The 26,283-nt window shown below is 43.1% G+C and overlaps 2 protein-coding genes across 20 annotated transcripts in view; one reads left to right on the top strand and one right to left on the bottom strand.

Annotated features, from left to right (window-relative positions):
- FHL1 (four and a half LIM domains 1) overlaps positions 1–20,539 on the top strand; it is a 90,808-nt gene extending 70,269 nt beyond the window's left edge. For both annotated transcript variants that reach the window (XM_077285310.1, XM_077285309.1), the window contains exons 2-7: positions 2,505–2,686; positions 11,443–11,617; positions 16,682–16,851; positions 18,241–18,427; positions 19,362–19,684; positions 20,006–20,539. In XM_077285310.1, coding sequence (XP_077141425.1) covers positions 2,531–2,686; positions 11,443–11,617; positions 16,682–16,851; positions 18,241–18,427; positions 19,362–19,516 — 843 coding nt within the window. In that variant the 5' untranslated portion in view covers positions 2,505–2,530 and the 3' untranslated portion in view covers positions 19,517–19,684; positions 20,006–20,539. The remainder of the gene's footprint in view (positions 1–2,504; positions 2,687–11,442; positions 11,618–16,681; positions 16,852–18,240; positions 18,428–19,361; positions 19,685–20,005) is intronic.
- A 539-nt stretch (positions 20,540–21,078) lies between these two features.
- MAP7D3 (MAP7 domain containing 3) overlaps positions 21,079–26,283 on the bottom strand; it is a 116,581-nt gene continuing 111,376 nt past the window's right edge. For all 18 annotated transcript variants that reach the window (XM_077285288.1, XM_077285290.1, XM_077285292.1 and 15 more), the window contains one exon: positions 21,079–25,768. In XM_077285288.1, coding sequence (XP_077141403.1) covers positions 25,761–25,768 — 8 coding nt within the window. In that variant the 3' untranslated portion in view covers positions 21,079–25,760. The remainder of the gene's footprint in view (positions 25,769–26,283) is intronic.

The raw sequence follows: 26,283 nt of genomic DNA, 5'->3' as shown, positions 1-26,283 counted from the left end.
AGTATTTTAATGCGCACACTATAAATACATTACCGATAGTAAAGAACGCTGGACTGGTACATGGTTCATTATTAGTGAAGGAATTTGTACAATGGTTCCCCCTAGTCTCTAATACAAGTGTACCATGAGTAATCATGGAGATATGCTGATGGCATGTGTGTTGCAAATTTAGTAATAATGTCCCATAATAATCTGTCTGTAGACATTATTATGAATCGGGCAAGCTTAACCAAATATTTCAAAGCTGCTTACACCTACGCCAGTTCTATATACCACCATAATGCATTCCAGTGACCGCCTCAATCACTAAAAGGTATTTTAAGGTGTTGTATGAGGCATGGGTCTGTTTTCCCTATAGAAGTGATATACACATTAAGAAACTGCCCTAAAACCGTCTAAGGCTATGTGCACACGTTGCGGATTTGACGCTGCGGATTTGCAGCAGTTTTCCATCCGGTTTACAGTACCATGTAATTGTATGGAAAACAAAATCCGCAGTGCACATGCTGTGGAAAAAACGTGCGGAAACACAGCGGTTGTTTTTTCCGCAGCATATCAATTCTTTGTGCGGATTCCGCAGCGGTTTACACCTGCTCCTCAATAGGAATCCGCACAAAAACTGCGGGTAATCTGCAGTGCGGTTTACCTGCGGATTTTGCAAAAAGTGTGGAAAAATCCGCACACCAATCCGCAACGTTTGCACATCGCCTCAGTGTTTATCAAGGATGGCGTTCCCTATTAGAATATTTTCATACAAATATTAAATTAGTTTGGGGACGTTGGGGGAATCTTTACGATACACGGTAGGTGGTCATTGCCTGTCAGAAGCAATTAGTCATGGTCAGTAAAAAGATTGTGAGCACTACATATAATGTGAGTGCACCAGATAGAACCTGCCAAATCGGGAGACTTGGAGGAGGAGAATGTTCTGGTAATTCCAGCGCTTGGTGTGGATGATTCACTGTTGATAAACAAATCATAACAGACCAAGCGATACAAATATTAATGCGACTCACTGACCCTGTACACATTCCCCGGGCCGAGCTGCCCAGTTTATAGTGATGGATGAAGTCCATTGCGGTAACTCATTCAGATGCTTGGACTTGCCTGCAGGGAAACCGATGAATTCCCAGCTGGGCCCCGGACCTGACCAGGAGTGGCCCCTTCACATAATGCACATCTCATCATTCAGTTAATAGGGATATCTGAGACTTAACTTATCAGCAGGTAGTTGCTACCTTCTTTTCAGTAGAGATTCTCCCGCTTCCTTTGGCTTCATGTCAACAGAGCAGCTCTTCCTCTTCCACTCTGCTCCATCGGCGTGGCATGATGATGTCATGATGATTGACAGTTGTTAGTTAGTATGACATAGGCAGTGATGCCCTGTCAGCAGAGCAGAGTGGAAGAAAAGAAGGGATCAGTCAATGTGACGTCATCAGAAGCGGGAGAATCACCAGTAGTAGAGGCCCATGACCGCTGTGGGCCAGAACAGATCATTGCAGGGCAGAAGATTCATGGAGTTAACAACTACTTGTGGGTAAGTTCTTAGCCCCATAACAATCTATCTCACCCCCAAAGTCTGAGATTACAGAGCCGCACACAGAGGTTACCGTGATTGTGGTAGTCATTTACAGGGTATCAGAGTGTATTAGTACATTTTCCTTCTATACTTTGAAAATTCGTATCCCAATGGCTGGATAATTCTGATGAGTCCAGCTAAGGCTACTGTCACATTTCCGTCGGGCACTCCCCATCACAATGCGTCGTTTTTGTAAAAAACGCATCCTGCAAATTTGCCCGTAGGATGCGTTTTTTTCCCATAGACTTGTATTGCCGACTGATCGGATCGAAAGGGCTGTAGAAAATGTCATTTATAAAAGTATCAAATACGATAATGTAAATCATACAGTTTATAGGTACAGGTTAGAGCCTGTTGCAAATCACGCTCCTGAACTGCAGATTTTCTACTTTAGCTTTAAACTTCTTAAGGCAGGAGCAATGCTACTAAATGGGACTATATGGACCTAGAAGCAGGCTAAGGCTATGTGCCGCCCATAGCGTCTTTGTTAGGTGGCTTCTGAGCGGAATCAGCCTGATAAGACTCCGTAAAGAGCCCAATAAAACGAACACAAAGCACGGCAATGCCAAAATAGTTCAGAAAACCCTGGAGCAGTTAAAGGAATGACATGCTGTGCTTGACAGTAGCGTAAAAGACGCCGGCAGTGAGTTGCTCCAAGAACGACGGCAACACCGACAAAGTCTAACACCGGGTCCTGTATACCTACTAATCAGATACTTATTAGTTTGTGAACTCGTGTGATGTGAGTGGATTGTACATAGTCATTTTTTGAGCCATCTGGCCAGATATGCATATGATGTGTACATGTGCATGTGGGGTAGATGTTCTAGGTTTATAGATCATGTCACAATCCACATAAGAGTTATACTGTAATCTATGAACCGTTCTTACAACTTCTCTATATTTATTCCCTCAATTTCCATAGGTCCACGCCAATATACTGTGGGCACAATGTCTGAACGCTTTGATTGCCACTACTGCAGAGCTCCCCTCCAAGGGAAGAAGTATGTGGAGAAGGATGGACACAAATGTTGTGTAAAGTGCTTCGAGAAAATCTGCGCCAACACTTGTGCCGAGTGCAGGAAACCCATTGGAGTGGATTCCAAGGTTAGCGGGGAAGGGAAGTGTCAGTGCGAAGCGAACGCCAACGGTGTGCATGCACCTTACTGTCAATCAAAAGCTGCAATTTTGGGCAACCATCTAATATGTATGGGGATGTACCGATCCTCTCCTGAAAACAGATGTTTGGGGGTGGAGGGAAAAGAAGGGTGGGCATGTCAGATTTCAACATACAGTGGCTTTCAATAGTTTGGGCACCTCTGGTCAAAATTACTGTTATTGTGAACAGTTAAGCAAGTTGAAGATGAAATGATCTCTAAAACGCCTAAAGTTAACAATGACACATTTCCTTTGTATTTTAGGCAAACAATATACATATTGTATTTGTTTACATTTTAAAAATTACAAAAAGGAAAATGGGCAGATTCACAGTTTGAGATGGTGTGTGCTCAGATAACTTTGACCAAGGTTTCAGACCTCAATTAGCCGGTTAGGATTATGGCTTGTTCACTATCATCGTTAGGAAAGGCCAGGTGATGCAGATTTCCCAGCTTTATAAAAATCCTAGCCTCCTCTAACCTTGTGCCAAAAAACAGCAGGGTGTAAGCAGCTGCCTAGCACTCTGAAAATGAAAATGGTGGAGGCCCACAAAGCAGGAGAAGGCTATAAGAAGATAGCAAAGCGTTTTCAAGTTGGCCTTTCTTCAGTTCAAAATGTAATTAAGAAATGGCAGTTAGGAAAATTGGAGATCAAGATAAGGTCTGGAAGATCAAGCAAAATATCAGAGAAAGCTGCTCATAGGATTGCTAGAGAGGCAAATCAGAACCCCCGCTTGTCTACAAAAGACCTTCAGAAAGATTTAGCAGACTCTGGAGTTGTGGTACATTGTTCTACTGTTCAATGACACCAGCACAAATTTGGCCTTCATGGAAGAGTCATCAGAAAAAAACTCTCCTGCGTCTTCACCATAAAATTCAGTGTCAGAAGTATGCAAAAGAACATCTACACAAGTCTGATGCATTTTAGACCGATGTGGACCAATGAGGTTAAAGGGACTCTGTCACCTGAATTTGGAGGGAACAATTTTCAGCCATAGAGGCGGGGTTTTCAGGTGTTTCATTCACCCTTTCCTTACCCGCTGGCTGCATGCTGGCTGCAATATGGGATTGAAGTTCATTCTCTGTCCTCCGTAGTACATGCCTGCACAAAGCAATCTTGCCTTACGCAGGCGTGTACTATGGAAGACAGAGAATGAACTTCAATCCAATATTGCAGCCAGCATGCAGCCAGTGGGTAAGGAAAGGGTGAATCAAACACCCGAAAACCCCGCCTCTATGGCTGAAAATTGTTCCCTCCAAATTCAGGTGACAGAGTCCCTTTAAAATAGAACTGTTTGGCCACAATGATCAAAGGTATGTTTGGAGAACGAAAATGGCAAAAAATATCTGGCAAGATGTTCTTTTCCTATCACTAAGCATGGGGGTGGATCAATCATGCTTTGGTTTTGTGTTGTAAATCAAAACCCGCAATAAACTATCTTAAAAGGTGCAAGCTGAACGTTTTACAATGGCCCTTACAGTCCCCTGATCAGAATATCATTGAAGATTTTCCAAGGAAGAATAGATGAAAATCCCTCAAACAAAAAGCGTTTATGCAGGGTGCCCAAACTTATGCATCAACCCAATTTCCTTTTTGTAATTTTTAAAATGTAAAAGAATGAAAATGTTAGTTTTTGCAAAAAAAATACAGAGGAAATGTGTCATATTTAACTTAGGCCCTTTAGAGATAATTTCACCTTCAACTTGCTTATCTGTTCACAATAAGCCATTTTGACCAGGGGTGCCCAAACTTTTACATGCCACTATTTAAAATCATTTCGTTCTCAAAGCCGGGATGTCTGGCAGCAGCTTACTCAACTGAAAATACATGGATGCTCGGCTGAGCTGAGTGTGCATGTGTCCTGGTAAGTCTGAGTAAAAGCTGTTGGCAGAATGAGTGTCTGTCCGATAGCTTGCTAAGGTGGATGCTACTGGTTTTGTCTTTTATATGTAATTCCTATAGTGATGCCTCTATATCAACTCCATAGGTGTAGAAACTTTGGGTCATATTCTCACCTGAGACATCCTGCATTTTTCTTTTACATTTCTACTCTGAGTGACCGGGCAGTTTTTGTGCATTTGTTTTGTTCACCATAGTGAGGAGTAAGTCATAAAAAGTGGAAAAGCATAAAAGGAAAGCCTCTCATTTTTTTAATCTAATCTCTGCCGTGAATATAAAATAAATAAATGCTGCAGTCTGTGAAGAAGGCAGAGGATTGATCATTGTTTTTAGTTCTGTACGTACAGGGTGCATAATGTCACATTAAGTTGTTTTCACTACAAAAGTCTAGACCGTCCCAAACATGGGACACAGGTGGCAATCCTTGTTTGCATGAGGTTTTTTTTTATTTAAATTTTGTGTCTGTTCAGTCACTACATACTGAAAATTACTGCTTATTATTACCATAGAAAAATAGATTTGATAGTCCTCAGTGGTTGATACCTTTTTAATGGCTACCTGAAAAGATGGTAACAAATTGCAAGCTTTCGAGACTACTCAGGCCTCTTCATCAGGCACAGACTAATACAAAATCTGAAGAATCACATATTTATGCACAACATAGCACAGAAATAATGCAATAGATAAGACAAGTGACGTGAAGCAGAACTATCATTATGGGAGAGTGATAAACAGTTGTGGCTGTAAATATTGGAACAGTTCATAGATAAGGAGTGTGAACGTTTTATTGTCCTCTGATTGGAGTCTTCTCCAAGGTTGTGATGCCCCCACAAGGTCTGAGGAGCAAATTCCTTAGTTGATGAAGAAAGACCATACAGTCTTTGAAATCCAACAAAGAAATCATCATTAAACCTGTTGACAAGGGAGGTGCAATAGTCCTGATGAACAGATCAGACTACATGAAGGAAGCAGACAGACAACTTATGAACATAAACTACAAAAAATTGGAGTCTGATTCTACACAGGACTATTACAAGGAACTAACAAGTTGGTATCTTGTCTGCCTGACAAATGCATAAGAGCCAATGACCTGATACCAGAGAGTCCAAGAACAGGAACATTCTACATACTTCCCAAAATCCACAAATCTGGATATCCAGGAAGACCAATTATTTCATGTGTGGGCACCCTTACTGAGCAGGTATCTGGATGGGTAGAGGGTATTCTTAAACCCCTGGTAAAGGATACACCCAGCTACATTCAGGACACAACTGACCTATTGAATAAACTATCAGCAATAGGTCCTTTACCTGAAGGAACCATCCTGGCCACCATGGATGTGGAATCTTTGTACTCCAATATCCCACACCAGGATGGATTAAATGCCTGCAAATTCTTCATGGAAAATACAGGAATTGATGTGGATTCTGTTGTGAAACTTACAAAATTCATCCTCACCTGCAATTACTTTGAATTTGAGAAGATCTATCTACAGAACACTGGCACAGCAATGGGAAGTAAAATGGACCCACAGTATGCAAATCTTTTCATAGCCAAGCTTGAAAGTGACTTTTTGTCCTCATGTCCCATCAGGCCCCTGGCCTACTACCGCTATATTGATTATATTTTAATCATCTGGATGGAGTCAGCCACAGCTAAAGATGTTCAATGAACAGTTTAATCAATTTCATCCTACCATCAATTTGACACTCCTGCACTGATATTAACGTTTTGGACACCATCATTAAGCTGCAGAACAATGAAATAGAGACGTTGCTGTACCAAAAGCAATTCTACCATCCAACATACCTTGAATGGGACAGTTTACATCCAAAACACAAACTATTGTCTAGATATTGTCTATGTTCCAACTCTATTAATATAGACAAACACCTTGGTCGCCTCAGAAAGACCTTTTTTGAATCAGGGCTACCATCCAAGAACAATTGAAAACCAGATTACAAGAGCCACCAGAATATCAAGGAATCACCTGCTACATTACAAAGCTAAAGAAGAAAATAACAGGGTACCTCTAGTAGTCACCTACAATCCAAATCTGGAGGTGCTAAGGGAAACTACAGCCTTTACTGCAAAAAGATGCCTAATTACAATCTATTTTTCCAGACCCCCCATTACTGTGTTTTAGGCAGCCCCCAAATCTAAGAAGCATCAGTCAGAAGCTCCTTGTCCTCTCCATCAGCTGCAGGTACCTTTCCCTGCAGCAAATCTTGAAAGATGCCTTATAGGCATGAGTAAGATCTATAGTGATTGAAACGCGTTGCCGTAACTTTTACAATCACCTGTAACGTCCACCTATCTGTAAGGATTTTCCTGTTATGACTACTTTGGATTAATAAAGAAATTTACGATTTTATTGGAGCTGGAGTATCCACGTCTTTCAAGATTTGCTGCTGCTTGGCGTCAGGGTCAGGACGAACTCTCGGTGCTCCGTGCCTGATGGTCTGGTTGGTGAGCTGGCTACGGCTTTTTTAGCCGATTTTTTCTTGTTTGAGAACCTTTCCCTGCAACCAGAAAAAATGTAAAACCTGTCCATTTATAATGACCACGGACAAGATAAAGATCCCCAATTCACATCAGGACTACAAGATCCCAGGTACTTTCAGCTGCATCACATCTAATGTGGTGTACCTAATTATTTGTACTAAATGTCCAACTGGGGGTCTGTATGTCGGGGAGACACTGGGAGTCTGTATGTAGGTGAGACAGAACTAAAAACTTAAAACAAGGATGAATTCTCATCGCCTAACAATAAGAGAAAAAAAGAATGGATCTACCTGCGGCCAAACATTTTTGTATACCTGATCACAGCATTATTGACATGAAATTACTGGTATTAAAAGGTAACTTCAAATCCCAGAGAGGCAGAAGGGTCTGGGAGTATATAAACTTCACAACCATTGACACACACAGTGCAGGAATGAATGTGTTGCACGGATTTGTGTCTTTCTACATCAACTAAGTAATTTGCTCCTCAGACCTTGTGGGGGCATCACAACAGAGAACCAGACCTCAATCACAGGGCAATAAAACTTTCACACTTCTTATCTATGAACTCTTCCAATATTTACGGCCACAACTGTTTATCACTCTCCCATAATGATAGTACTGCTTCATGTCACTTGTCTTATCTATTACATTCTTTCTGTGCCCAGTTGTGTATAAATATGATTCCTCAGCTTGTGTTATTCTATGCATGAAGAAGAGACCTGTGTAGTCTCGAAAGCCTGCAATTTATTACCATATTTTCAGTAAGCCAACAAAAAGGTATCAACCACTGAGACTCTAAAATCTAAATATTTTTTCTATCTACTGGCTAACAAGGTAGAAAGATATACATCTTTTCTGTATTACCATAGAGAAAGCAAACTAGTAATAAAAAAAGAAAACACCAACACCCAGCCCTAAACCCTGATTTGCAACATAAAAGACAATTTACACATAAACCATCCAAAACCTAAGATAAAAACATAATCAGCAAATGTCCTGCAGTAAATAAACATCAATAGTGCATGAAAATAATAAAGGGTACTTAGTTAACGTGATTTAGATTAAAAAAAACCAAAAACGTAAACACCATACCACCACGTCATGGTGACACTGTTCGAGACAGTCCTAACCTCTAATATTAAAACCTTACCAAATCTCAAATGACGTGACAGAGGTTAGTGCCACCTTGATATGGTGGGATGGCTTTTACGGTTTTTTTTAAAATCAAAATCACATTTACTAAGTTCCCTATATTATTTTCATGCGCTATTGCTATTTATGTAACGCAGAGTATTTGCTCATTTTGTTTGGATCTTAGGTTTTGTCTGTTTAGTGGCCAGTGTCAACATGCGTTTACACGCTGCATGCACACCAACTAATATTCCGATTAATCTTTTTGTTTTGTTTTTTTACACATAAACCGTACACATGTACACCTTATTCACACTTACATGGTCGTTAAAAATTTATAACTAAAATACCAAAGCAATTTTGTATTTTTCCCAATAAACCCCATTGACTTAAAATAAGGTAATGAAAAGAAGTGTGTGCTCGTGTATGTATGTACTGTACAGACCAAAAGTTTGGACACAACTCATTTAAAGATTTTTCTGTATTTTCATGACTATGAAAATTGTACATTCACACTGAAGGCATCAAAACTATGAATTAACACATGTGGAATTATACCACACCTGTGAAGTGAAAACCATTCCTGGTCACAGGTAGTGAAGCTCATCAAGAGAATGCCAAGAGTATGTGCAAAGCAGTCAAAGCAAAAGGTGGCTACTTTGAAGAACCTAGAATATAAGACATAATTTCAGTTTCACACTTTGTTAAGTATATAATTCCACATGTGTTAATTCAGAGTTTTGATGCCCTCAGCGTGAATGTACAATTTTCATAGTCATGAAAATACAGAAAAATCTCTAAGTGAGAAGGTGTGTCCAAACTTTTGTACTGTGTATATATATGTATGTGTGTGTGTATATATATATATATATATATATATATATATATATATATATATATATATATATATATATATTTAGTCATGGCCAAAAGCGTTGGCACCCTTGAAATTGTTGAAAATGAAGTATTTCTCTCAGAGAACAATTGCAATTACACATTATGTTATACACAGGTTTATTCCTTGTGTGTATTGGAACAACACAAAAACATAGAAAATAAGGCAAACTGGACATAATTTCACACAAAATCCCCAAAATGGTCTGGACAAAATTGTTGGCACCCTTAGCTTAATATTTGGTTGCACACCCTTTGGAATATATAACTGCAATCTATCACTTCCTATGACCATCAACAAGCTTCTTATACCTCAACTGGAATTTTGGACCACTCTTCTTTTGCAAACTGCTCCTGGCCTTCTCCCAACAGCAATTTTAGGATCTCTCCTCAGAAGTTCAGTTGGATTTAGATCCGGACCCATTGCTGCCACTTCACAACTCTTCAGCTCTTTGCTTCCATCCATTTCTGGATGTTTCTTGAAGTATGTTTAGGGTCATTGTCCTGCTGCATGACTTAGGACGCAAACCCAGCTTTCTGACACTGGGCACTACATTGTGACCCAAAATCCTTTGGTAATCTTCAGATTTCATGATGCCTTACACACAGTCATTGCACCCAGTGCCAGAGGCAGCAAAACAACCCCAAAATATCTTTGAGCCTCAACCATATTTGACTGTAGGTACTGTGTTCTCTTCTTTGTAGGCCTCATTCAGTTTACGGCAAACAGTAGAATGATGTGCCTTACCAAAAAACTCTATCTTGGTCTCATCTGTCCACAAGATGTTTTTTTTTATTTACACAACGATTTTGGCAAACTGCAGTCTAGCTTTTTTAATGTCTGAGTCAGCATTGGGGTCCTCCTGGGTCTCCTGCCATAGCATTTAATTTCATTCAAATTTTGACAGATAGTTTGCGCTGACACTACTGCACCCTGAGCCTGCAGGACAGCTTTAATTTCTTTGGAAATTGGTTGAGGCTGCTTATCCATCATCCGGACTATCCTGCGTTGCAACCTTTCAATTTTTTTCTGCCGTCCAGGGAGACTGGCCACAGTTTCATGGTTTGTAAAGTTCTTGATTATGTTGCCCACCATGGAGAAAGGAACATCAAGATTTCTGGAGATGGACTTGTAACCTTCAGATTGATATTTTTCAACAATTTTGTATCTCAAGTCCTCAGACAGTTCTCTCTCCTTTCTGTTCTCCATGCTTAGTGTGGCACACACATACACACTATGCAAAGATTGAGTCAACTTCTCCCCTTTTTATCCGGTTTCTGGTGTGATTTTCTTACTGCTGTTACTTGCCAAAGGTGAATTTGACCGAGCATCACATTCTTGAAACAAAGTTGTTTACCCACAATTTTGGAAAGGTGGCAATGATTTTGTCGGGTCTATTTTTGGAGTTTTGTGTGAAATAATATCCAATTTGCCTTTTTTCCCCTCAGCTTTTTTTTTTTTTTTTTTTTTATTATTCCAGCACACTCAAAGGAAATAAAGATGTGTATAACAAAACATGTTTAATTGCAATAATTTTCTGGAACAATTTCAAAGGTGCCAACACTTTCAGCACCTTGAAATATATTATTAATAATGTTCTCCTACTGATCCCTACAGTCTCCATGCTTCCTCTTCTGGTGGGAATGGGCATGTGACCGCTGCAGCCAATCTCTTGTGCAGCGGTGATGTGCTCATTAACAATGTGGCCAGCTATTGTACGGAGATATGGCCACTGCAACATTCACATACTCGTCCTTGCTAGAAGACATCCATAGACTTGTAGGAACTCTGACAACACTAGAACAAAATTAAAAGGTAGATCAATACTTTAAAAAGAATGTTTTAATTTAATTCTGATTTTTTTTTTTTTTATTTGGAAGACCACCTCTAATTTCTTTATAATAGAGATCACTTTACATAGCCAAGGATCACTCAGATAATAGGGGGAGCTTATGCGCTTATTGCAGTGTTTTATTAGTGTGAACAGTATGCAGTCAGCGCCCTCTAGTGGGATCCAGAGTATTACTACTTCAAAGGGCTTGTTCCATTATGAAATATCACAATTCTGTTATACTAAACTTTTTTTATTAGAAGAATTTAATAGTTTGCCATTTACACAGGACACCCCTAGTTCTGTTCATCCCTCTCAGTTTGTGTCCAATCATTGGGTCGTCACACTTTTTCAGCAGTCCGGAGCCTGGGTCTGATGTATTTATGACTGCGAACATTAAAGATAGAGGGATAATGTATGTATTTATCTGCTTATTTACAGGAGCTGCATTATAAGAGCCGTTACTGGCATGATGCCTGCTTCCGCTGTGCCAAGTGCTACCATCCTTTGGCCAACGAACAGTTTATTTTCAAAGACAATAAAATTATGTGTTCTAAATGTGCCACTCGGGAGGATGCCGTGCGCTGCACCGGATGCCACAAGCTGATCGAGTCCGGTAAATGCACAACACACAGTATGGTCTATTAGAGTTGAAAATCCTATGCAGCGTAATCTAGATTAGCTTTCAATATTTATACGCAAAGTACACTCAAAGCTGTGATTATACACTGTTCTTCACACAATCACCATATGCAAACAAGGCACGTAACCTCAAGGAAAGTTGGATTTGTAACAAATTTAAGAACTGCATGTGATCCCCCACAGGAAAACCATCCCCACAGGGAAACATGGTGGTGTCGGCATCATGCTGTGGGGATGTTTTTCTGCAGCAGTGACAGGGAAGAAGGAGGGTGTGAAATACAGGGATATTATTGAGCAAAACCTGTTTGTCTGTTAGAGTGAAATTCCAAGTTGTGAAAAATGACAAGGAGCTGAATTATTTTGCAAGTCATTGTATTTTACTTAACTTTCTACTTCAGCGTTAGCACAGTTCATCTAGATCCTCCAGATTCATAAAAATAATGCCAGAACAGTAGTGCTACTGCTAGATTGTCACCTTTAGAAAGTCCTGCTGAAATCCTTGCTGTCTCTAATAAATTACAGAGACGGCATAATGCCAAGTGTGCGTCACACAAACAACCATGCCCTACAAATCGGAAAAGGTGCCTTTGATTCAGATAGGAAGCAGCTTACAGGGCTCCTGTCCACCGAATATTATTTATTTATATAGGACCATTAATTCCATGGTGCTGTACATGAGAAGGGGTTACATCAAAATACAAATATCGCTTACAGTAAACAAACTAGCAATGACAGACTGGTACAGAGGGAAGAGGACCCTGCCCTTGCAGGCTTACATTCTACAGGATTATGGGGAAGGAGACAGTTGGTGGGGGTTGCGTTAGCTCCGATGGTGTTGTGGTGGCAGCATGGTCATTACAGGTTGTAAGCTTTTTTTTTGAAGAGCTGGGTTCCGTCTGAAGGATCCAAATGTGGTGGATAACCAGAACTGTTGGGGCACAGGTTTGCAGAGGATGGGGGATATTCGAGAGAAATCTTGGAGGCGATTGGGTGAGGAGCAAATAAGCGTGGAGGAGAGAAGGAGGTCTTAAGAGGACCAGAGATTACGTGAGGGAAGATATTGGGAGATTAGTTCAGAAATTTAAGGAGCAGAAAGGTTATGGCTTTGTTGGGTAAGTATTAGTAGTTTAAACTGGATACGCTTGGAAACTGGGAGCCAGTGAAGGGATTTGCAAAGAGTGGACGCAGGAGTGTAGCGAGGAGAGAGATTAATTAGTTGGGCAGCAGAGTTAAGGATGGACTGGAGGGGTGTGAGAGTGTTAGAAGGTAGGCCACAGAGGAGGATGTTGCAGTAGTCGAGGCGGGAGATGATTAGGGCATGCACAAGCATTTTGGTAGAGTGAGGGTTGAAGAAAGGACGGATCCTGGAAATATTTTTGAGTTGGAGGTGGCGAGAGCTTGGATGTACGGTTTGAAGGACAGGGCAGAGTTAAGGGTTACTCCGAGGCAGTGGATTTCCGGGACAGGAGAAAGTGTGATTTCATTTATTGTAAAAGATCAGATAGAGAAAATATGCGAGATGGAGGAAAGATAATTAGTTCAGATTTGTCCACATTGAGCTTGAGGAAGCGAGAGGAAAAGAAGGAGGATATGGCTGATAGACACTCCGGGATTCTGGAGAGCAGAGAGGGAGATCTGAGGGTCATCAACATATAGAAGGTAGTGGAAGCAAATAAGACTTTGAATTGTCCCAGGCCGAGTGTATAGATTGAGAAGAGGTCATAGGACCAAGCCATGAGGGACACCAACAGAGAGGGGGTAAGATGAAGAGGTAGTATGAGAGTAAGAAACGCTAAATGTGCGGTTGGTAAGGTATGAAAAGATCCAGGATAGGCAAGGTCTTTGACACCAAAGGAAGAGCGGATCTGTAGTAGGAGGCAGTGGTCAACTTTGTCAAAGGCAGAGGACAGGTCTAGCAGGAGGAGTATAGAGAATTGTCTGTTAGCTTTGGCTGTAAGTAATTCGTTCGTAAGTTTGGTCAGGGCAGTCCCAGTGGAAATGTGGGGATGGAAGCCAGATGGTTGGTTGTCGAAGAGCGAGTTAGATGCAAAGTGAGAGGAAAGTTCAGCGTGGACATGCTGCTCAAGAAGCTTGGAAGCAAATGGGAGCAAAGATATGGGACGATAGCTGGACATAGCGCTCGGGTCAAGGGATAGCTTTTTTGAGGATAGGTGTGATTGTGGCATGTTTGAAAGCAGAGGGGAAGGTACCAGAAGTTAGTGATCGGTTGAAGAGATGGGTTAGGGATGGGATAAGTGTGATGGTGAGGTTGGGGAGGAGGTGGGATGGGGTCAAGTGCACAAGTGGTGAGGTGTGATTTGGAGAGATGAGCAAGCTCTCCTTCAGTGATTTTGGCGAGGGAAGTTATGGGGTTAGGGCATTGGTGTGGTGGTCGGACAATAAAGACTTGCCTTGTGTGGTCTATCTTATTTTTGAAGTGTGTGGCAAAGTCCTCTGCAAAGGTTAGGGAAGTTGTGGGATAAGGGGGGATACAAGGTATGTAAAGTAGGCCTGTTTAGCAGAGCGGAGAGCTGATTTGAATGCGGTGAAGTCATCATGTGAATAGTGATGAGCGAGTATACTCATTGCTCGGGTTTTCCCAAGTATGCTCGAGTGGTCAGAGTATTTGTGAGTGCTCGGAGATTTAGTTTTTGTCTCTGTAGCTGCATGATTTGCGGCTGCTAGCCAGCCTGAGTACATGTGGGGGTTTCCTGGTTGTTAGGGAATTCCCACATGTATTTAAGCTGTCTAGCAGCCGCAAATCATGCAGCTACGGAGAGGGACACACAATCTCCGAGCACTCACAAATGCTCGGAGATCCCTCGAGCATGCTAGGGAAAACCCGAGAAACGAGTATACTCGCTCATCACTATTCACATGATGACTTCACCGCATTCAAATCGGAGACCACCCGAGCAAAGAGTATACTCGCTCATCACTACTTGTGAATGCGTTTTCTTCCAATGTCGCTCTGCAATTCTGGATACTTTCCAAAATTAAGTTTTGTTATTGTGCCAGGGTTGGCTATTGAGTTGTTGTGCTCTGCTATGCATGACAGGGGTGACAGAGTCGATGGCAGATGCAAGAGTGGCATTGTAGAAACTAGTGGCAGTGTGTCATGAAGATATGGAGAACAGTGGTAGAATAGTCAGTGTGTGTGTTTAGGTGTGCGAGGTTTCTGCGGGGGTGCGAAGTTGGTGGACATGGCTGACAGGTGAGGAGGACAGTGATGAGAACGTGAGTAAATGGTGGTCATAGGGAGAGGGGAGGTTGTGAAGTTAGATAGGGAGCAGAGATGGGTGAAGACTAAGTCTAATGTATGTCTGTCTGTGTGGGTGGCTGAGGAGGACCACTAAGTCCAAAAGAAAGTGAGTGACAGGAGTTTGGAGGCTGCTGACTGGTGGCTGTTAATGAGAATGTTTAAAGGGAACCTGTCACCTGAATTCGGCGGGACCAGTTTTGGGTCATATGGGCGGGGTTTTCGGGTGTTTGATTCACCCTTTCCTTACCCACTGGCTCCATGCTGGCCACAATATTGGATTGAAGTTCATGCTGTGTCCTCCGTAGTACACGCCTGCGCAAGGCAATATTACCTTGCGCAGGCGTGTACTCCGGAGGACAGAGAATGAACTTCAATCCAATATTGCGGCCAGCATGCAGCCAGCGGGTAAGGAAAGGGTGAATCAAACACCCGAAAACCCCGCCCATATGACCCAAAACTGGTCCCGCCAAATTCAGGTGACAGGTTCCCTTTAATTCACCCATGATGATTGTGGGAATGCAAGCAGAAAGTGAAGGAGCTAGGTGGAGAACTGGTCAATAAAGGCAGTGGTTGGGCCTGGAGGTCAGTATATGACAGTCACTTGAAGGTTGCAGGGAGAGTAGATGTGGACTTCAAAAGAAGGGAGGGTAGAGGTGGGATTGGGTTAAATGGATAGCTGGAAGAAAGAAGGGCCACTCCTCCACTATGTTTGTTGCCAGGGTGAGGAGTGTGGGTGAAGTGGAGGCTGCCGTAACACAGTGCAGCAGGGGAGACTGTCGGAGGGTTTCAGCCATGTTTTGGTGAGGCCCAGGAAGGAAAAATTATGAAAGGTAAAGAGGTTGTGAGTCACATGGAGTTTATTGCAGATGGAGTGGGCATTCCAGAGAGGGAGCAGGGTGGTGGGTGTCAAGGGTAGGGATTTGAAGTGGGTGTGATTTTGGGTGTTTATATTGGGTTGGGAGCGATAGGAGGGGGAAATACTGGGATGTATGAGCTGTGGGGGTCCTGGATTGGAAGATATGTTGTCAGTGGTGAGGAGAAGCAGAGAGAGGGAGAGCAGGTGGGAGAGGTAGAGTGGGAGGCTTGCTTTATGTTTTAGTAGGAAAGATGTGATGCTGTGGAGGAGGTCAGGTGGGGAGGCAAGGAGAGATCATTATTTGTTTTCATTGTGCTGGGGTATGTGGATAGTGAAGGAGAGTGAGGAGTAATGGTGCCAAAACTGTTAGGGTGTATGTCAGCATGTTGAGAGTAATTGTGGATGAAGAGAAAGAAATTTAGTATATTTAGTTAAAGTGGTTAGTCTTACCATCTGTTCTCTTGTGCTTCTATTTCTGGTAATATTTCTGCTGCATACTTAAAGAGACATACTTATGGAGACAGACCTAGGACGCTACATTTATAACAAACTAAGTGCACAGAAAATAGGGCCAGGTGTAATCAGGAGGTAGGGGTAGCAGGAAGGCTACACAGGAGGGCAGAATTAGAAGCCAGAAGGGAAAATGCAAACAGGAGATGGACACAAAGCCAAATGTGTGTTAGCATCAAGGAATTAGGGTGAGAAACATGCAGGAATAAGAAAAAAGTAACAAAACATAAATGACAGACAACTACAGAGTGAAAAGGGGGTCAGCAAATATGGATGATGCAGACGTAGCCGCTGGACCAGGGTCCTGTGAATCGATTCCTTTGTAATGTTAAGTGTTAATCAGCAAGTCATTAACAAAAGTTCATAGAAATCATCATATCAATTGTGAAATTGGTCTCCTTTTGTTACAGGTGGACAGAATGTGGAGTATAAGGGAAGTGCCTGGCATGAGGAATGCTTTACATGCAGCAACTGTAAGCAGTCCATAGGGGCAGGAAGCTTCTTCCCCAAAGGAGCCGATATTTTTTGTGTCAACTGTCATGAGCAAAAGTTTGCCAAACACTGTGTGAAGTGCAAAAATGTGAGTATTCATGTGTCAGTACAACTTGAGACCACGTCACACGTCCATGGGTTGTCTGGTACTGCAGCTAAGCCCCCTCACCAAACACAAAGGACCCGATTCAGTAAAGCTTTTATGCCAGAATTCTAAAGCTTTTTGGGGGGGCAAAATTCACAAACCTATTGTGCAATGTGAAATTGCATAAAAAAAAGTTGCAATTCTTAGCATTTTTACACCACTTTTGCACAGCTCTGCCAATATGGGCAGAGCTGGGATGATGTGGGAGGCAGAAAGATCGTCTAATTCATGATGAGCAGTGTCATTCCTTACTGTAAGATTTATGGCAAGGTGCACACAGGCCACATCACTCACCAGACACTCCCGATTCATTAAAGAGCCTCTCTTTTAGGCTATGTGCACACGTAGGGAATGGGGTGCAGAGTTTTCTGCACAAAATCCGCATCTCCTGGCAGAATCCGCAGCTGCGGATTTGCCGCGGTTTTTATGCGGATTTTCTGCAGTTTTTCCCACTGCGGATTTCTATTATGGAAGGGTGCAGAAACGCTGCAGATCCGCACAAAAGAAGTGACATGCACTTCTTTTAAATCCGCAGCATTTCCGCACAGCTTTTTTTCTTACCCATTGATTTACATTGTACTGTAAATCACAGTGAGGATCTGCAGCGTTTCTGCGTGGAAAAATCCGCTGCGGATCCGCACTAAATCTGCATCGTGTGCACACAGCCAAAGGTTATGTTCACATGTCCAGTAGTGATCAGCTAGAAAGGATCCAGCAGCAATCCATGGGCAACAAAAGTTGGACAGACACAACTTTAATACGTTTTTTAATAAATGATCTCTGCTGCATCGGTTTTTTTTTATAAACATTGAAGTCTACAGAAAATGGATCAGTTAATTAGCCATCTGTTTTTCTTTCATTTGTAACTATTCTTTTTTCCCTGCATATTGGATCTTGTCAGCACAAATAGGATCAGTTACAAATTAAACAAAAACAGATGGCTAATTAACTGATCCATTTACCATAGACTTCTGTGCCCACCGCCCAGTCACTCAGGGAGACTGGGTCCCACCTCGGTGATGCCGGGTCAACTTCCAATTCCGGAGGTTGACGTGACCTCACCAGACATCAGAGGCAGTTGCAGCCGGGGGTCACATGATGAGGATGAGCAGACAGCGATAGCGCCACTCACAGGCACATTTGGAAACCACAAGGTGTTTGAAGGAAACCCATCAAAGGATTTCCAAGGTTTCTATCGATCTGCCCACTACACATTGTAGTAGACAACCTCTAATGTAGCTAAAATAACTTCCTGCAATGAAATTTGTTAGCATTTAGTGTAGATTCATCCATTCCTCAGCATATTAAACAGTGTGCGCATTTGTTTTCCAGCTGATCACATCTGGAGGGATAACCTATCAAGATCAACCCTGGCACGGTGATTGTTTTGTGTGTGAAACTTGCAACAAAAAGCTAGCCGGCCAGCGCTTCACTGCTGTTGAGGATCACTACTATTGTGTGGATTGCTACAAGACTTTTGTGGCCAAGAAGTGTTCTGGCTGCAACAACCCAATAACAGGTACGGACTATTAATCTACCATGGATTTTGCTTTTGGCTTAAAAGTATTATTACCACTGATCCTGAAGATGATGGGGTGCTGTGTAGTGATGAGCGAATGTGCTCGGATAACGTCTTATCTGAGCATGCTCGTATATTATGTTCGAGTCCCTGCGGCTGCATGATTTGCATCTGTTAGACAGCCTGAACACATGTGGGGATAGCCTGTTTGTTACGCACTCCCCACATGTGAGTATCTTCGGCGTGCTCGATAACCAATGTTCGAGTTGCCACACGTGCATGGATTGCCGGTTTGTTAGCCAATCTCTACATGTCTCGTGGCTGTTCGACAGCTGCAAAACATGCAGCTGCGGGGACTCGAACATACAGTATCTTTGGCGTACCCGAATACTATTAGCACACAAGCAAGCTCGGATAACACCTTACCAAAGCATGCTTCATCATCATCAGTAGTGATGAGCGAGTGTACTCATTGCTCCGGTTTTCCCGAGCACGCTCCATTGATCTGAGTATTTGTGACTGCTCAGAGATTTAGTTTTCGTTGCCCAGCTGCATGATTTGTGGCTGCTAGACAGCTTGATTACATGTGGGGATTCCCTAGCAACCAGGCAACCCCCACATGTACTCAGGCTGGCTAGCAGCTGTAAATCATGTGGCTATGTCAACAAAAACAATTTCCGAGCAGTTACAAATACTTGGAGACCACCCGAGCAACGAGTACACTCGCTCATCACTAATAAAAGTCAAACCAGAATCTCAGTTTGCAAACATGCTGTTCCTGCGAGTTGCCCCAGAAATAGAGGAGCAGAATCTGCCACTTTCCACTACTCCAAAAAAAGCTGTGTCAGACACTAAAATAATGTCAAATTCTAGTTAATAGCACTGACAACCTACCATGACCGTGACATGTTAATAGAACCTTCCTCTCTTGCAGGCTTTGGAAAAGGATCCAATGTGGTGAATTATGAAGGGCATTGTTGGCACGAGTATTGCTTCAATTGTAAGAAGTGCTCTCTGTCCTTGGCTAACAAGCGTTTTGTACGTCATGATGATCAGATCTACTGTCCTGACTGTGCCAAGAAGCTTTAAGAGGGTGACCAGACACAGATTCGCATTGATATTATTCACAATTAGGAAATTAAATTACTATTATGAATATGCATGACAGCCGACGTTGTTAAATGAGCTCATTATGAAATAAGTGAACAGACAATGTATATCCTAATCATTCTATATATGCATGCTCAAATCTCTTAGGCTACGTTCACATTAGCGTTAAGCTAATGTGCGTCGGGTTTGCGTCGGCGACGCATGCGTCATGCGCCCCCTATACTTAACATGGGGGACGCATGCGTTTTTTTTTGTTGCGTTGTGCCACACATGCGTCTTTTTTGCCGCAAGCGTCGGACCAAGAAAACGCAACAAGTTGCATTTTTCTTGCGTCCGATTTTCGGCAAAAACCGACGCATGCGTCGCAAAACGCAGCGTTTTTGCGTGCGTTTTGCCGCGTTTTTGCGTGCGTTGTGCGTTGCGTCGCTGACGCAGCGGCGCACAACGCTAGTGTGAACGTAGCCTTAGTTACAATTTAAAAAAAAGTTAGGCATGTTTAAAAAAAAAAAAAAAAAGAAAAAAAAGTTTTGCGCTAGTTTTGTGTAACTTTTGGCTTTCCAGCTATTGAGGAGCTAGAAATTCCAACACAGCCGGACACTTGGAGATTAGAAAAATGTCTTTTTGGGGCAAAAAAATACCCCTTTTGTTCTAGGCCATGTCTAGAATTGCATCTCGTCCCCATTCAAGTGAATGGGACTGGGCTGCAATACCAGACACTGCCATTGAAGAAGAGTGGTGCTATTTCAGAGGGGAAAGCAGACAGCTGTATAATCCTGAATAAGAGCTGGCGAGACCCAGGCGGCACATACTGTTCTGTTCAGCAATGTATGAACATGTTATACTGATGGCAATGTAACTCATTACAGTAGAGTTGTAGGATTGATGACAAACCTGTAGAATACAAATGTAATTGGATATATATGATTGTCGCAGCTCTGGCCACACATCGTACTAGCACGCCTGCTATTGATATATGTATGAATAAACACATTAAAGCCCTGACTTCTGTGTTGCCTGCACCGTCTCTTATTACAGGATGACATGGAGACCACGTAACCTGCAATAGGGAACTGCTCACCGGGTCACAAGCAGCTAGTTAGAAATCTTATGCAGGTCTGCAGGTGATGGTATATAGATAGGCATAAACCTACAGTGAATCTTGCAGGTCTTTCCACCATGAATGTCAGTCTGTGCTTGTGTAGCAGAGGTCAGAGCCTCCCAGACGTTGCTGTGCCCGATTCATTAACAAGCGTGCAACCTCTTAAAAGAATCCGGCATGTCCGGCTCCAGCAAGCCCCCTGATCAAGACCAGAGGGAACATCGCTGGTCCTGATGATTTGGGGCCTACGTCCTTAGGCCCATGCTTGTGCAGATCAGTGTATATGTGCAATGACAAAAAATCTATGTATTTAAGCATAAGAACCCCCTAAGGATGTTCTGCTACATCTCCCCATAAAGGAGCAGCGCTTGTACTTTGTGCAGTCGTATCCCTGAACTTGTTGTAAATAGTGTATGTGTTGTGTATAGGAACATTTCAGTGATAGAAAAAAAACATTCTTTGTAAAGTTTATTGAACAGTGCACATATATGTACAGAAGGAGCCGGAGCTAGGAAATTAACAAGTAACACATACACAAAAAAAAGCATTTTATGGGTTAGATTGTCTCTGCTAGAATTAAACAGTGTTTATACAAAATTACATATATATATAGTTTATCTAAGGCACTGCTCTGTCCCAACTGCTACCAAGCGGAGGCCAATGACACCTCAAGACTAAAGGAGATTTTAGCAAATTAAACCAATCTCCTCTCGCGAGCAAAGGTTTCATCCAAAACCAAACTTAAAACTATGACTAGTCTTAGTGATGAGAAACTTCCACATTTTCCTTAAATAAAGCATTTCCTGGCTCCTGTACATTCTCCCGGTTACATACACATAGTGCAGGCGGTGCGGGGGATATTGCAGAAATCATGGCGGAGTATTGGCTATGGGGCAACTTTTATGTAACCACCCGTTACATGGAAGATTATTTCATTAATAATTTCCTAGGCCATCCCCCGGCCATTAATAACAGCCTGCGCCTGTGCCACACACGCACAGGGCAGCGGAGGGACTTTACATTTCTTCCACTTTCTCTGCTTGGAATATGCCCACATGTAAAGGGAAAACTTGATCTATAAAGTGTCCGCCTGCGTTCTGAGTAAGGGGAACCTGAAGCCAGTCGTACATTCCTATCTCCTGTGTTACAAACAGGTAATGGTTGTGAGAAAGTGTCACCCTGAGAGCTGCTACATTCATATGGAAACCCAGTGCACACCTCATAAGCTGCTAAAAACTTCGAGCCATTTTCACATGTTCATTCAATGCTGCATTTTTTTCTGCAGGCGTCCACACCAAAATCTGCAATAGCAATAACCACTAGATCTTTAGGTGTTCTTTTTCATGCATTTTTTTTAGTACAGAAACACTAGGAATCGGCATTTAAAGGGAACCTGTCATGTCCTTTGTAGCAAATAAACTGTCCCCAGTGCGCTGTTAGTGATGAAATGTGCATGACTAACAAGTTTTTTTTCATTAAAAGCGTCGGTCTAACCATGTGCAAACAGCCCTTTATATAGTTAGATTGTACCTGCTCATTTAGTCATAGGGATGTGCTTCATTTCATTCTGTCTCGGTTGTTGCCGCCCTCGAGGTCTGAATGATGTCCCCAGGGTTGTGCCAAGGTCACTCAAATAAGCCTTGAAAAATCTCGCGCTTGCGCAGTGTGCATCATGGAGCCTCACATACGCCGTGATGAGCACCCCCCCGCACTTGCGCCGTGATGAGCAGCTCCCCACACATGCGCCGTGATGAGCAGCTCCCCCCACATGCGCCGTGATGAGCAGCTCCCCGCATTTGCGCCGTGATCAGCAGCTCCCCGCACTCGCGCCGTGATCAGCAGCTCCCCGCACTCGCGCCGTGATCAGCAGCTCCCCGCACTCGCGCAGTGATCAGCAGCTCCCCGCACTCGCGCAGTGATCAGCAGCTCCCCGCACTCGCGCAGTGATCAGCAGCTCCCCGCACTCGCGCAGTGATCAGCAGCTCCCCGCACTCGCGCAGTGATCAGCAGCTCCCCGCACTCGCGCCGTGATCAGCAGCTCCCCGCACTCGCGCAGTGATCAGCAGCTCCCCGCACTCGCGCAGTGATCAGCAGCTCCCCGCACTTGCGCACTGAAGTTGTGTGTAGCACCCAGCTTCACTGACTGTGTGCGGCCAGAGACTCATCATGGCGCATGCGCGGCTCCCAGATCAACATTGCGCAAAGGCGGGAATATTAAAAGCGGATTTGAGTGACAATGGCACAACCCCGGGAACATCATCGAGACTGCAAGGGAAGCGACACTTGTCACTGAATGAAATTAAGCCCACCCCTATGACTAAATAAGCAGGTACAATCTATATAAAGGGCTGTTTGCACATGGTTAGACCGCCGTTTTTAATGAAAAAAATGTGTTAGAGATGCACATTGCATCACTACCAGCGCACTGGGGACAGTTTACATGCTACAAAAGGAATGGGAAAAAAAAACAAAAAAATTGCACAAGTCAAGAGAAAGCTTTAAATGCACAGTAACGTGAGTTTTCATGAAATCACAATCCTCCTTGCTTGAATTGTTAAAGGCAGCGGATTTCTGCACACAAAAAAAAGCATTTGGGGTACGTGGGAACATGGCCTTAGGGTTATCCAGGAATATAAGAATTGTAAACAAGGCACGGCAATGCAGAGTCTTTTATACTCTCAGCTCCACTGTCTGCACGCCGCTGTAGTTCTTCACCTATCATCTGTTTGGGGGGGGGGGGGGGGGGTAGCGGAGCTCCGGTAGTGAGCTGTGAACTACAATTCCTACAAACACTAGCACCTACCCTCCATGGATATATAGGAATCACTCACGAGACCCTAGATTTCGGCATAGCTTGTATACTACACCTAGCGGACGCTAAGGATGCGTGAGCATGTGTTGTCTATATTTCCGGGTTGACATGTTGTAGGAGAGCCCAGTGACAAAACACACATTGGGGGTGGTAAACGACCAGGATAGATCACAAGTCTACATGTATGCCATCTACGAGGCGATTAGTGGAAACAAGAAAACTAATGGCTCTGCCAATGAAAAACAAAATCCTGGACACCCCTTTAACGGCCCCTCACCAGGGGTGCAATCCTTCCACTCCGGTAGTAAACACTATGCGGCTCGGGAGCACCTTTGCCTAGTAAGTAGCTGAAGTTATTTGAGGACTGATACATCTTAACCATTGCACAACTGAAAGGTAAATGATGAAACCTGACCAGTCCTTACACACATCCATATAGTGCTACCGGACCACTTTTCTCCGCGGACACTGGGGACCTTGTACTCAGCACAGTGGGGGGCTACTAAGGAACTTAAGCCCCAATCCTGGAACATGTCACTGACATAACAAAGGCATCAATCAGTGGAGCTGTCATATCTATTCCTAATAACCATATGTCTAACGCTCAGCCCGTGGAAGTTAATCCGGTAGCCTGAAATGTTTCGGCGGGCTGCGTGTGAAGCCCCATCATCACAACGGGCTTTGCAGTGCTCCAAATGAAATCACTGTAAAATACCAACAGAAACCTCAAAGTAATCAAGTAGTTGTCTAATACTGCTGTTTATGTACACAATAAAATAATACTTACACATGTAACATCAATGTATAACCATAGAAAAAAAATATGAAATGTTTTTTTTTAAAAAAAATCACGACAAGAGCAAATCTGTGAAGTTAGGAGGGGTCCCGTCACTTTTATACAATGGCAAACATTTAAGGAACCAAACTATTATTGTAGAAAGGAGCCTACGTACAGATCTGGAGGCAGCGGTATCACTTCAACATGTGTGATACCGATAGAGTAAGGGGGGGTGTCCAGTAGATACTGATGACCTGCCCTTTGGGGTCCGCGCCTACACATAGCTGTACCAGGCCCTGCAGCCACGGGAAGTCCGCAGTATACAGAGCAGGGACATCATGGCCCCCTACAGAGAGTACTGACGTCTCTAGGGTGTCAAAGCTCAAGAAGCTGCAGGAGTCAAGAAGGGCTATAGAACGAGTACGGAGCTGTGTGTCCTGGCCGTGCACCTCCGGCAGAGGCAGGATCTGCAAACAGCTGATCGATACATGTGCTGATATGACATCTGATCTGATATTTATGACCCACCGTAAGGATAATAGACAACATCTTAAAATTCAGCGTCATTTAGGAACAAAAAAGGCTGTTTTTATCCCCTCCAAAAACCAGTGGCATTCATGCGCATGGGCAAGCTGAAATAGCTCTTGTAAAACACTGGCATTGTTCATGGAAAAAGGCAGATCCTTACTTCTAACCCTGGACAAAACCATTACCCACAAACATGGCTCTGCCACTGTGCAGAAGAGTCTTGCCTACCTTACCCATCCGGTCCATCAGCCACATCAGTGATCTATGGATGGGAGCCGTGAGAACCGCCTCTTATCTGACGGCATCACCGGACCTACTTTTGATTAGCCAGCCTGGAGCGACACCATTGTTGCAGCGTGACAACACGTGATACTGTGTCAGACACCGCTAAGCCAAAGAAGAGCCGCGGATGCAGTCAGGTTAGAGACTGATGGACTGCATCAGGTAAATTGATTAACGCCAACTCTAGTCTGACCCAATTAGCGAATGTTATTAACCAAGAATACAAGTAATGACGAACTTACCAAGTATCATCTTAACTAATGAGAGACATCCCAAGACGATGCTGAAAGTGTAAAAGATTTCAGCTCTTGAGGGGTTAATTTTCACATGCTCACGTTAAGGGCATTATTCCCATCATTAAATCAAGTTTTTCATTGCAAGTGCTAGAACAGAAAACCTAATGACATAATGGTCACATTGAGATTTCGACAGGTATGAGGAAACAATAACTTACTGCAAAAGGACAAAAAGTAAAGTTCTGTCAAAGTTAGAAATAAAATAAGGACAACGATATATGTGAGACCCTGTGTAACTGCCCAACATCACAAGTGATACCACCAAAGTGGCTTCCCTGAACAAGTGTCATGGAGCAACCTGTGTTTCTTCTCTTGCTGGATGAGATTTGCATCTTCATGTAATATGTTGAAGTAGCAGCTTTTAACGACAAGGCTTCATTAAATACTGGAGAGCGAAGTGCAATAACAAGACGAGCGCTGCTCAGATCTCACATCTCTGGGGGCAGAAGAAAAAAATATTTTAATTAATTGATTGTCTAAACATAAAGCCTATTATAACTGAATAATCCAAGACTACAATGACAAAGCTGCTCTTAAATGGATACCAGTGAAGATATTAACAGGGTACTCCGGGGAGATACTTTTTTTTACTGTCCCTGCCCTTAAACTATAAAGATGAGATGCCCAGCGCAGTTCTATTACCTTTAGAACACTAGTAATTCCGTGTGACAATCTGCTCCTACCCCTTCCCATCTGGGACATTACGTCCCACACCAGTGGGCAGCTCCCCGCTGTAACAGCCAGGGATCATGGCCTCATCCCCTTTCTCTGCAGAAACAACTATTATCAGGAAATTGGATGATAGTAACAACGTGGAGCTGCACACTAGTGTAATGGCCCAGATGGTGGGGCGAGCAGTGAAGAGCAGCTCCTGTCACAACAGCCCCCTGATCGTGTGTCTGCAGTCCAAGGTGAGGGGACATGGCCTGCTCATAGCTTAAGTAGCAGCCA

This window comes from Ranitomeya variabilis, chromosome 2 (genome assembly GCF_051348905.1).
Source record: "Ranitomeya variabilis isolate aRanVar5 chromosome 2, aRanVar5.hap1, whole genome shotgun sequence".
Taxonomy (NCBI): domain Eukaryota; kingdom Metazoa; phylum Chordata; class Amphibia; order Anura; family Dendrobatidae; genus Ranitomeya; species Ranitomeya variabilis.
This window is presented reverse-complemented; position numbering and strand designations above follow the sequence as displayed.